Below are 13,194 nucleotides of genomic sequence, written 5' to 3' on the forward strand. Positions count from 1 at the left end.
ACATTCTGCACCAAAGGTAAGTATGCTACCTGTCATTCCAATAACAGTGTACTATTATCACCCTTTTCCTTTGTCACTGATATTCTGCTCAACATCCACCCTGAAATCCTTTTTTTTTTGTCAAAAGCATATGCTCATTTCTATCCAAATGTCTATCCTGCAAAATTGCTATTTGCACATTTCACCTCTTTATGTAATTCAATATACTTTGCTTTTTTTCTATACTTGTAAGACCATTTATATTCTGTGATAATATGGACAATGTAGCCATTATGATAGAAAGCTATTGCTCCCTCCTATTTTACCTGGTACTTCTTTTGAATGTATATCTACAACTTTTAACTTGCATGTGCACATTAATGTTTGACAAGCTAATCTCTTTATCGGTTTGCTTATTCTCATCTCCATTTCAACTCTGTCACATTTTTAAGACTTTTTGCTTCAATGAAAATGATAAAAAGCTAAATAAATTTTCATGACACTCATCCCTTTCCCTAATACAAATACAGAAAACTATGTATGTTTTTAACAAATGAAGTTTACCACTCAAGACAGGAGTAGCTATATCAATGGCTGAACACAAAGGTATTACTTAATCTAAAATTAAGGTTATGTATGCTAAAGTTCATGTTGCAGCCTGTGTTCCTGCTTATACTAATTGATATCTACTCTTTTCTTATTTATATTCCCTTCCCAACTGTGAAAACCAGCTTACATGCTTTCAGTAAACATTGACTTTTACCTCTAGGAAAAAGAAAACTGGCTATCTTCAAATAAATAAACTAAATTGTGCACTGTTATATTAAATCTATTAAAATGCTAATGCTGCTGGGAAGCAACTACTTCTATAAATTATTCACTTACCACAGTTTTAGACTTCTTTAATTTTCACTACTCTGTGTGCCAGTGTACATTTAAATGTTAATTACATTGTTCCTTGTACAGTTTACTCAGAAGACAGAGTTCAGATCTCTCATGGTTAATTGCTCTCCAGGTTGGTAATGGAAAAAAAAAACAGCTATTGACTTTTTATATGCATGAATGAATCCCTTTAAATTCCATCCAAAGTACACTGTCAAGCCCTCTCATAATTAATTGCTTGCATCTGCAGACTTCTTGTGTCCTAGTGAAAGCCTTTGTTAATGAAAAAATAACTAATGACTTTGCAAGTACAAGAAAGTTCTACCATTTTCTATGCCCTTTCATTTAATGCTTACATTTCTTCCATTTTTGCATGTGAAATGTTTTGTTTTTCACCCAGGTTGAAACTGAAATGGGTCAATGTTGATCAGTGCACTATCCCAGTAAACACATATTATTAAAATAAAATATCTTATTTTCAAGATTGGTTGCTAAAAATCTTGTCTGTAGGTTAAATCATAAACATCAGTCTGGATTACACCTTTATAAAATAAAGCAAAAAAGTTGAGTACTATACCAAAGTCCAGCCTACGATTCCAAAATCAAATATGCACCAAAAAACGTGGCAAGGACACTGCTATTCCTTAAAATCTTTATTGCACATAAACACAAGATGAGCGCTTTCGGGACTTCTCCCTTCATCAGATAAAATTACAATAAAACAACCCCTTCTTTTAAACTAGTGCATATCCAATAGGATTCAGTAAAAAGCCCGCCTTTTTTGAAGGGTGGGCTTAACAGGTATCACATCATTTAAACCTGGTGTACGATTGGCCATAAGCTCAATGATCCATCTGGATTCTGCTAATTCTGTCAAATGCTTCACATCACCCCCTCTAGTGATAAGCCTTATGTTTACTATAGCCCTGAAAGTGAATTTGTGTGTTGCATTATCCATCACATGTCTGCTCAAAGCATTATGCACATCCCCATTCCTAATGCTAGATAGGTGCTGTAATATCCTAGTCTTTAACATCTGGTTAGTTTTCCTACATAAAAACTAGGGCAATGGCTACACTCAGCTAAATATACTATATCCGTCGTTCGACAGGTAGCCCTCCCTTTTAACACAAATTGCCTATGTGTGACAGGATGCTCAAAGTTAGTCTTCTTATTAATGTGGCCACAAGCTTTGCACCTCCCACACGGGAATGTGCCCGTCGTTATTGTTGCCACTGTATTTTGACAACTTAGCCTTTCTTTGCATAACAAATCCTTCAGATTCTTGTTTCTTCTATATCTGAAGTTAGGTCTACAACCTACTATATCACTCAGCCCTTCATCACTAGTCAGAATGTTCCAGTTATTCTGTACAACATTACAGATATCATCTATGTTGCTGCTGTAGGTAAACATTAACTGGGGACTCCTTACAACTGTGGGTCTTTTATTTTTGTCTATCAGGGCTGGAGTGCGTCTAAGCCAAGGTTTATATTTGCTTTCCCTAAAGCCTTTGCTGGTGTTTATCAGCTTATCCACTTTATCTTCCCAATAATCCCTCTGTTGTAAACAGCCCTTAAGTGTAGCTAGTTCTTTATCATAATCACCATTATCCAAACATATCCTGGAGATCCTACTCGCCTGCCCCTGTACAATATTCGAATATGTATAACGTGGATGCATGCTATCATATGACAGTATCGTGTTCTTCCAATATTCTTTTTTGTATAGTTTTGATGTGAAATCATCTACACTCTGTGCTAAGTTTACATCCAAAAAATCTATAGAATCAAAGGAGGCTTTTAAAGTGAACCTAAAGAATGTTGTGGTTGAATGTAAAAAACTCACAAATTTCTGTAACATGTTCAAACTTCCATTCCATAATATAAAGACGTCGTCCACAAAACGCACATACATCTTTATATATCCCTTCCATGCATCATTACTCAATATGTGGTTTTTCTCCCATTGGGCAAGGACTAGATTAGCATAAGTGTTGGCACAAGGGGTGCCCATGGCTACCCCCTGTGCCTGTCTATATATAGACTCTGCTCCTATGAAAATATTGTTCTCCAATACCAATAACAGAAGTTCCTTTATTAGGCTAATCTTGACCTCAGTAACTCCTAGGTCGTTCAAGAGGGTACTTAACATATCCACTCCATATTCATTGTTAATGACTGTGAATAAGTTGTTTATATCTAGGGTGGCCATCAATAACTTATCCTTCTTATCCATATAATCTACCCTACCCAACTTCATCAAGAAGTCACCTGTGTCCAATAAAATATTCTCAATCTTTTCAACATAGGGTTTTAATTGATGTTCCAACCATATAGAGATATTCTCAGTCACCCACCCCCTCCCTGAAACTATGGGTCTCAGGGGTGGGTTAACCAGGGACTTATGAATCTTAGGGAGTGCCTTGAAGACAGGCGTGACTGCTTTTTCTAACCAAAGAAAGTCAAAAGTATCATCAGTAATTCTCATCTCAAACTTCATCCTTTGCAGGGCATGATGTACCCTATCTATGGCTTGTCTCACACCCAATGGATTAATCTGGGTATATGTGCTTTCATCTTGGAGTAGTTCCCTCAATCTACTATTATACCCACCCTGAAATTGTTCATTAGGGGATGTGAGCAAGATTTGATAAGATACTTCATTGAAGGAGATACCAGCAGATTTTACAATCTTACTCAAACACAGAGGACAGCATTGCAGAGTTTATGTAATAATACAGATTTAACAACAAAACCGGCAGATAAGGGTGGGGTGGTTGTTGTGCTAGATACAACCTGGAGGGGGTGGGTGACTGAGAATATCTCTATATGGTTGGAACATCAATTAAAACCCTATGTTGAAGGGATTGAGAATATTTTGTTGGACAGAGGTGACTTCTTGATGAAGTTGGGTAGGGTAGATTATATGGATAAGAAGGATAAGTTATTGATGGCCACCCTAGATATAAACAACTTATTCACAGTCATTAACAATGAATATGGAGTGGATATGTTAAGTACCCTCTTGAACGACCTAGGAGTTACAGAGGTCAAGATTAGCCTAATAAAGGAACTTCTGTTATTGGTATTGGAGAACAATATTTTCATAGGAGCAGAGTCTATATATAGACAGGCACAGGGGGTAGCCATGGGCACCCCTTGTGCCAACACTTATGCTAATCTAGTCCTTGCCCAATGGGAGAAAAACCACATATTGAGTAATGATGCATGGAAGGGATATATAAAGATGTATGTGCGTTTTGTGGACGATGTCTTTATATTATGGAATGGAAGTTTGAACATGTTACAGAAATTTGTGAGTTTTTTACATTCGACCACAACATTCTTTAGGTTCACTTTAAAAGCCTCCTTTGATTCTATAGATTTTTTGGATGTAAACTTAGCACAGAGTGTAGATGGTTTCACATCAAAACTATACAAAAAAGAATGTTGGAAGAACACGATACTGTCATATGATAGCATGCATCCACATTATACATATTCGAATATTGTACAGGGGCAGGCGAGTAGGATCTCCAGGATATGTTTGGATAATGGTGATTATGATAAAGAACTAGCTACACTTAAGGGCTGTTTACAACAGAGGGGTTATCGGGAAGATAAAGTGGATAAGCTGATAAACACCAGCAAAGGCTTTAGGGAAAGCAAATATAAACCTTGGCTTAGACGCACTCCAGCCCTGATAGACAAAAATAAAAGACCCACAGTTGTAAGGAGTCCCCAGTTAATGTTTACCTACAGTAGCAACATAGGTGATATCTGTAATGTTGTACAGAATAACTGGAACATTCTGACTAGTGATGAAGGGCTGAGTGATTATAGTAGGTTGTAGACCTAACTTCAGATATAGAAGAAACAAGAATCTGAAGGATTTGTTATGCAAAGAAAGGCTAAGTTGTCAAAATACAGTGGCAACAATAACGACGGGCACATTCCCGTGTGGGAGGTGCAAAGCTTGTGGCCACATTAATAAGAAGACTAACTTTGAGCATCCTGTCACACATAGGCAATTTGTGTTAAAAGGGAGGGCTACCTGTCGAACGGCGGATATAGTATATTTAGCTGAGTGTAGCCATTGCCCTAGTTTTTATGTAGGGAAAACTAACCAGATGTTAAAGACTAGGATATTACAGCACCTATCTAGCATTAGGAATGGGGATGTGCATAATGCTTTGAGCAGACATGTGATGGATAATGCAACACACAAATTCACTTTCAGGGCTATAGTAAACATAAGGCTTACCACTAGAGGGGGTGATGTGAAGCATTTGACAGAATTAGCAGAATCCAGATGGATCATTGAGCTTATGGCCAATCGTACACCAGGTTTAAATGATGTGATACCTGTTAAGCCCACCCTTCAAAAAAGGTGGGCTTTTTACTGAATCCTATTGGATATGCACTAGTTTAAAAGAAGGGGTTGTTTTATTGTAATTTTATCTGATGAAGGGAGACGTCCCGAAAGCGCTCATCTTGTGTTTATGTGGAATAAAGATTTTAAGGAATAGCAGTGTCCTTGCCGCGTTTTTTGGTGCACCTTTATAAAATAGGAATATGTTATCTTAGGCTTAAATATAAAGTGATAAATGCCCAGCAACCTAAGATGATAACATTACATTAACTTCCTTATCCTGAGCCTTTTGTTCCAGGTTACAGTGTAAATAAAGCCTGAATAACTAAGAAAATGTACTTTCTTGCTTTATTGTCTTTAAGATATGCAGCAGTTACTGATAAAGACTCCCACCACTTCACATTTAAAATACTCCCGACTCCACACTGTACAAAACTGCTTTAAAATATAATGTGCAATTTACATCATGAAATATTTATACAAATATTACTAAGAACCAATGCTGTTTTACTTACAGTTACTTCTTCAGTCTCTTCGGTCTTCTGAATAGTAATGACATGAATTGGGATGTATGCTTTACAGTCAACCCAACATTATAACACAATCCACAAAATTCCATTATTTTCTTGCAAAGCCAAATTTCTCAGGTGCATCCCTCTGTCTGTAGGCACTTTACAGTTACACATTTAGACACTAATCTCACAATACTGACAGCCTTCTTTTGATCCTATTTCCTAGCCAGAATCTTTGATTCAAGGCCAATGTACCCCTGACTCTTCTAATCAACTCTTGTAGTACTTTACTCTGCTGCTCAAGCATTTTCCTCTGGAGCAATGGAAAATGTTTCACTGACAAAGTTTATCTATGAGCTTTGTGACTGTCAGAGAAGTGAGAAGCAGAGTCTCCCTCTGCTTGCTGGCTCACTGATTATTGGATAAACTTTTTTATTTCTTCATTAGCCTGTTCTGCATACAAAAATATTTTTGATCGTCCAGCAAAATGTATTTCGTAGAAAGTTGGATACAGCATTTTGAATCTCATACCTCTTTCTTGCCATTCCCTGACTGCTAAGATAGAATTGCTTCTCTTCTGTGTGGTGTGCAGTGAATATCATTTTGCACAAACACTCTGCTATCCCTAATTTTTAATATTTTCCCTTCAGAAAAAATGTTGTCATTATCAGCTTTTTCTTCTGGAATGATAACATTTACACTAATATAGATCTTGGCTGCTTTCTTGTGGCCAGATTTCAAGCCTACACTTAATGTGACCTCTCAATTAACAAATCCTGCAATGGAACACCAGAACAGTTGTTTCTTCTTATAGTCCACTCATATGTTTTTTGACCTCCTACTGATCTCTTCTCTACCTTGGCATCAAATTTCTTCTTGGAATTCTATTATTCTGTTTCATCTTGCCTGATTCACCTTCCTCTTCTTCCATTTTGACTGTTCAACTGTCCCATATGATTCACAAGAAAAATAAAAGCACAACAGCAGCACTCTGTTTAATGCATACAACCTTCAACCATCTTAGGCACCTTCAAATGAGTGTATTACCTCCTGCGGCCTGCATTGTGTATCTGACACCTGCACCTTTTATCATCAGGCCACTGCCCCTGCCTGTCTTGCCTTTTCAAGATTGGCCAGCCTTCTTTCATTTTCTTCTCTTCGTCCTAGCTTCTCCATGGGTAAACCCTCTGTTCCCTATTCTTCAGGAGATTATCTGTTTCTTACTCCATCTTCCATCTTTTCTCCTGCTTACTGCAACCTATTTATGTCTTCAAGATCACTTTTCTCTTCTAGCACTCATCAGAGTACATTGAAGTTTTTTCTTGGTAGACCTACTCCAAGTAACCAACTCTGTAGCTGAATCTGCCTGTGCAGTTACCTACCATTCTAAAGCTACAGACCTCCATATCACTCTGCTGCTGCTACTGCTCTGAGACACTATAGTTACTTGCCCCTGTGTTCTTCAGGTGACACACATGTCTCAATACCATTCATAGCAATTCTATAAAAACTAGTTAAATCTTCAAACATTTTGCAGTGTTCTACTCTTCTCTGCCAGGTAGTTTCTAAAACTCCAGGGAATATCAGTTTTACTACTCCATTGCCCCACCTTCATAGGCTATACCGATTTGGTGATTTCATTTCCCAAAAACTCCCATCTCTGCTTCTCACTTCTTTTTCTTTAGTTGGTTTAATTGGTTGTGTGCTTGCCTTCCCACTGGAAAAAAAAACATCTGGAGATATCTGCAGTTAGTTCTGCTTCTCACATCTATTGAGTGCTGCCTGTCTCCTCCCTTTAATTTTCCTGAATACTGTTCTAATATCACTTGAAGTGGGACACTGTGGTACATATGTAGCCAACAATTACACTGTATTGTATTAACTCATTACATCCAAGTGACAACTCCAGGTGCATCTGCAGTTAACTCTTACAGACACCTCTAGGCATCAAATATTGCTTGTTCATATTTGCATCAATAAGTCCAAAACTGTGATATATATACAAGGTTTTAAAAGATTTAATCTTAAAGCTTACACAATGGCAAACTCAACTTCATTAATATTTGACCTCTGTGTAGTGCAGGTAAATAGTTACTAACCGTTGTTTTATTATATTAATTTATATCAATATAATGTTGACATTTTTTCTAAATATCCCAACAACCAAGTAACACAGACAGAACTCATCAGCCTCATATGAATGCTCTCGGCTAGATGAATAAAATGCTGCTGACAGTATGTGTGTAACTTGAGTGGTTTTTGAGATATTGTAAGCTTACAAAATATTGCAAATGTAATTGTTACTCTGTTCACTGTGACTTATACAATTCTATTTACAACCTAGAACCTAAAGAATACTACCACTATAAAAACAGTTTGTGCTGAAGAGTTTGCCATTTATACTTCTTTCAAAACCCCTGTGGCTCCAGAGATATGAACATTTGTTTGAAATGTGAAGACATAATTTGATTCAATCAAAAGGCTTAGGCTCCGCCCACTGGAAGTTACATTGCAAACTTCCTCAGCTTCACTGGAGTGAATGAGTTAATATATTGCTAACTAGTAGCTGGGATACCTCCCATAGTGTTTTGCAGAAATGAGTAGGACCAGGACCTTCTCAAAGCATCACAAATTCTGGTGATCAGTTAATGGCTTTATTAACGTTTTAATGCTGTGAATTAAGACTAGTTGGTGTATTATTACATGCAGTGGCTGCCTGATGAAATCTGTACTGTGTATTTCATTGAGTGTTCTAACAGTGCAGAACAGTTTGAATAGAGATCACAAGGCACCAGGGTACACTGGTATGCCTCAGTCACAATGAGTGAACTTTAGAAGCATGAGTTTGATCATTTAAAATCATGTATCCCAAGCACATGGTGTGATTTTTAGTCTGTGTGATTGAAGGTGGAATATTTTGTGGAGGAGTGAAAGAGCATTGGGACAGAAAGCTGGCACACTCTAAAGAGGAGGAGACTAAGGTGATGACTTTATAACCTTCTTGGGAATATGGTGGATGAGGCCTGAGAAGTAACATCTTTTTCTTTCTTTCTGTTTGGCTAGGGTAGCCTCTGTTGCACAGTATTTTTGCATCTGGGGCAACCTTGTTCTGTTGCCTTGCCATGTATTATGTGCATTCTGATTCAACTGTAAAAGAAAATTAATTTTACATTAACCTAAAATATGTCTATAAAAATTAAATATTCCTCAGAATTCCAGTCATTAGTAGCATATCACATACACTCATTAAAAGGTTGGCAGGAAGATCCAAAAATTCACTAGAGGACAACTAAAAGCCCATAGCATTTGAGGGTCTTGTGATCTCCACACCTTCCATTAATGACTGAAATAAAAGACAGGAGTATAGCTTGGGACATAGTAAGACAGTATGAAAAATAAAACCCCACTCATATGTCTCCTCCGTTCATATATTAGTAACAGGTATAATATACTTTTGAATAACTTATGCCATCATGTGGGTGTCACTCTGCCAGCACAGCTATCTGGAATTTTGTAAATAATTATATGTCATTTGGGAATATTAATATGATTTATATAGAAATGTGACAGAAAGAGATACTGCCAGCCCAGCTATCTGGAATCTTGTATGTGGTTATGTGTCATTTGTAAATGCCAACATGCTTTGTTATGTACTGAGCTAAAATGTAACCACAGCATGCCATGCTGGCTTAGAATAGAAATGTATGTAAACTATTGTAATTATGTAACTGTATATGTTTTAACGGTAGCAGCTAGGAAATAAAAGGTTAACTTGCAAAACATGAAAATAAGTTGAAATTAAATTGTTTTACAATTGTGTTATCTCTCAGTTTCAGTGAAGCAGACACAATGTCTAAAGCTAGAAGTTTTTTGTATTGTCTTGAAAGAGAATTTATTATTAGGTTTGAGACATGGAAGTGGTTTATTGCTTTATGACTTTCAACAGCTGGACAGCTCTGAGCAGAAGCCTATGTATTTTCACACAGAAATGTTAAATTCTGTTAGTTCCTATAAAGGGGGTTTAGTTTGGGAACTAAAGTCAGATGACAAAAAGTGATGTCATCCAAGCTAACCCAGCAGTAATACTTGATACTGTCAGAAAGAGAGACTGGGCATTTTGTATTTTGTCTTTGACCTGAAAACATCTACTCATCATCACTACATCGGCACTGGATTTGCTATAAGTAAGATTTAGGGCATAGTATCTCTTTTAGATACAGATAGAAATATAGTAAAGATTAGTTTAGATGTTTTCTGTATTTATTTGAGACTTCCCTGCAATGTTGTTTAAAATATTTCCTGTGATTTTGAACTCTAAAGTTTCTGTGTTGATTTACTGAGTATTGTCTTGTTCTTTTATTATTTATTAAATATATTTAAACCTATATTTGTGGCTATTTGTGAGACATATTTAAGCTCTTAGAGAACTTGCATATCTATTTGGTGACATTGTACAGGCCACTCCAATAACCTTGCTTGGTCAGACTACCATTTGGATTAACAGTAACATTACACATTAGGATTGGACACCCTTTGTAAGGGCCTTATAGTAGCTGATAAGTAGGGGTTCTGTTGGCAGTGATAACTACCTTATAGTCTGGGCAGAAGAGGGCATAGCTAGTAAACCTGTGCCAGCCTTCCCCAGGTGTGTGTGTGTGTGTGTGTGTGTGTGTGTGTGTGTGTGTGTGTGTGTGTGTGTGTGTGTGTGTGTGTGTGTGTGTGTCAGCTACTTGGGCAGGGACATGAAGCACTGGTTGAACAGAGAAAGTGTTGGAGGACTTGGCATGGAACCCTGGCTAAGGACTCAATTCTATAACTGTGCCGGTGGGGAGTCTTACGGGGGATCTAGAGAAAGAGGCAGAAACCAGCCCCAGACTGACTGTGGTCTGTGTGTGCTCTTAAGGGAAATTGAAATTTACTGTGTGTGTACTTGTCATCCTCCCATTGTGTACATCCCCACTGTTGCCAGTGGTAAGGATTGAGGCAACTTGATTACTGGGCCTGTGTTGGGGCATCACAGTCGGTACAATTCTGTTGAACTAATGATATTTTAGATGTTTGCCTATAATTTTCCTTGGAATAAGTTATATCTTCATTTGATAATATTCATTTTGTAACATTTGTTATATTCAAGAGTATTTTTACTTTCATCACTGCTGAATGTATATTTGGCACACAACTAAGAAACTAACTTTATAGAATAATATAACTAGTACTATATAGAACTGATAATTAAAATAACTTTTATAGTTAGTTCTCTCTTTTTCTATCTTGTTACTAATGATAACAGATAAGTAAATATCAAGTGAATCCTGCCCATTTGTTCAGAAATACATAATTCTGCAATTTGAACTAGTTCTGAAAAAACAAGAAAGGGTCACTGAATGCAATACTGGATGTCAGGAAACATATTTGCTATAAATTGTATTTCTTCTTATATTTGTAAAACTGTCCATTTACTTTATTCGCTCTTGTGCAGTTTGAAGCTTGTTTTTAATTTCTCTATGCATATGTACAACAAAGATAAATGAAGCACTGTGATGACCACAGATTACATAACAGTCACAGAAATAAATCCTGGACCTTCAGGTCATGGAAATGGAATTTCAATGTTTTAATAATTACAATAAGGGTCACCAACACCTATATATGCATTACAGGGGCGATGGCATGACCATAAAATGAAAAACACTGATACACATTGACTGGCCTGGAAAAACGTTAAAGTACATGTCTTTGTGGGATATGTCCTGTTCTTGTCTCATAAAATGTATTTGTGAAATCATGCTCTCTTTAATAGCTTTGAAATTTCAGCTATGAATGAATAAGTGAATTTGTACTTTTTTAATAAAGGTGAAAAAGGACTCCAGGGCTCACCAGGGGATGTGAAAGTGCTATTGCCCAAAGGAGAAAAAGGCAATAAAGGATATCCTGGAATCTCTGGTTTCACAGGACCGAGAGGTAAACAGAAAAAAATGCTTACATTTAAACGGGCACAGTATTTAAGTTCATCTGCATGTTATTTTTTGTTGATGAAATACACTGAAGAGTGCTTACATGTTTTTTTTTTTTTTTTATTTTAGCTCACATGACTAAAAAAGCACTTAAATGCATGAGATAACATCTCATTGCATAAGTGAGTAATAAGGAATGAAAGGGTATGCATTGTGCAGAGTTATTACCACACTTCCAAAGTATAGTTCAGTTGTCTGGTCCCTAATTGCTAATTAGAGACACCTTAGTATGTTTTTATACAGTACAGTTCCTGTCCTGTCGTGTCCTAGAGAGCTGCTACTGTTAGTTTTCTTCAGGCATATATCGCCAGTATATTGTCAAGCTGTATTTTTCTGTGACATTATGCAGACAGGATTAAGTTAATTAGCATAGTCACTCACAATATCCTGGGTATGGCTTTGTACGTTGTCGCATATGTCTCTGCAACCATGTGACTGTTTCTATAAATACTGCTCATCGCCTTTGAGCCCCAAAGCTGTTATATTAGAAATAATTTAACTACAACCTCAGGCATAGTTTTTTGACATTAATTTGTTGTTCATTTAACTGTGTAATTAGTATTTTCAAAGCTTTAAGAGTATTATGCAACTGTACTAAAATAGTTATTGAAATGTGTGTTTGAATCCAAAAATTAACATTTTTTTTTCATGTTTAAGGTGATCAAGGTTATCCTGGAATTAGAGGAACAGATGGACCTCAAGGTCCAAATGGTGGCCCTGCATGTCAGTCAGGTCCTCCAGGTATCAAAGGCCATGCAGGCCAAAACGGTTCTCAGGGTTGTCCAGGGCCCAGGGGAGTAAATGGACTAAATGGGATCCCAGGACTTCCTGGAGACCAAGTAAGTAATAAAAATACATTTTCCTGCTATAACTCAATAAAAACTACATTTTGCATAAGATTAGATATGTAAAGTAGTGGTAGTATTAAAGTATTGTATTTAGATTGCTTCATAAGCTGCAATAGCACAATTCATGAAATATTACAGGAGGAAGGTAAAAACAACAGAGGTAGACCAACAAAACTAAGCGTCATGGTCTTGTAGCAAAGAGTCTGCTGTGCAACTAGTCACACACTTTGTGGTTAACCTTTTCACTACCTTTCACCTTTGGCCTGATATTGCTTGCATCATGTTCTGCTGTCTGTTTATTGCTGCATAGGTCCTGAGTACACCACAGACTGCGACAGAACGCTTCCTCTAATTGGCCACTGTGCTTTTCGTGAAGATATCCATTTTGACTTTATCTCTATCTGAATATTTCTCTCCATCCTGAAAGCTGGCCTTCTCATCTTCCACATAAATACATTTCTGTGACAAACAGGTTACTGACCCTTCCCTGCATCTAAGGCAAGGATATCAGTTGCCTCTGGGCCAGCCTTTCAGAATAAATCCATGTATATGCAACACTAGCAGATTATGCCTGCTGTTTCTCTG

General features: G+C 37.0%; 1 protein-coding gene across 1 annotated transcript in view; it reads left to right on the top strand.

The window, feature by feature from the left end:
* The window catches only part of LOC122801189 (collagen alpha-4(IV) chain-like), a 1,621,248-nt gene that overhangs the window by 1,254,985 nt on the left and 353,069 nt on the right, over window positions 1-13,194 (top strand). Inside the window, exons 33-34 of the mRNA XM_044070748.1 lie at window positions 11,601-11,708; window positions 12,419-12,600. Of these exons, the coding sequence (XP_043926683.1) occupies window positions 11,601-11,708; window positions 12,419-12,600 (290 nt within the window). The remainder of the gene's footprint in view (window positions 1-11,600; window positions 11,709-12,418; window positions 12,601-13,194) is intronic.

This window comes from Protopterus annectens, chromosome 4.part1 (genome assembly GCF_019279795.1).
Source record: "Protopterus annectens isolate FY-2018-M chromosome 4.part1, PAN1.0, whole genome shotgun sequence".
NCBI lineage: Eukaryota > Metazoa > Chordata > Ceratodontiformes > Protopteridae > Protopterus > Protopterus annectens.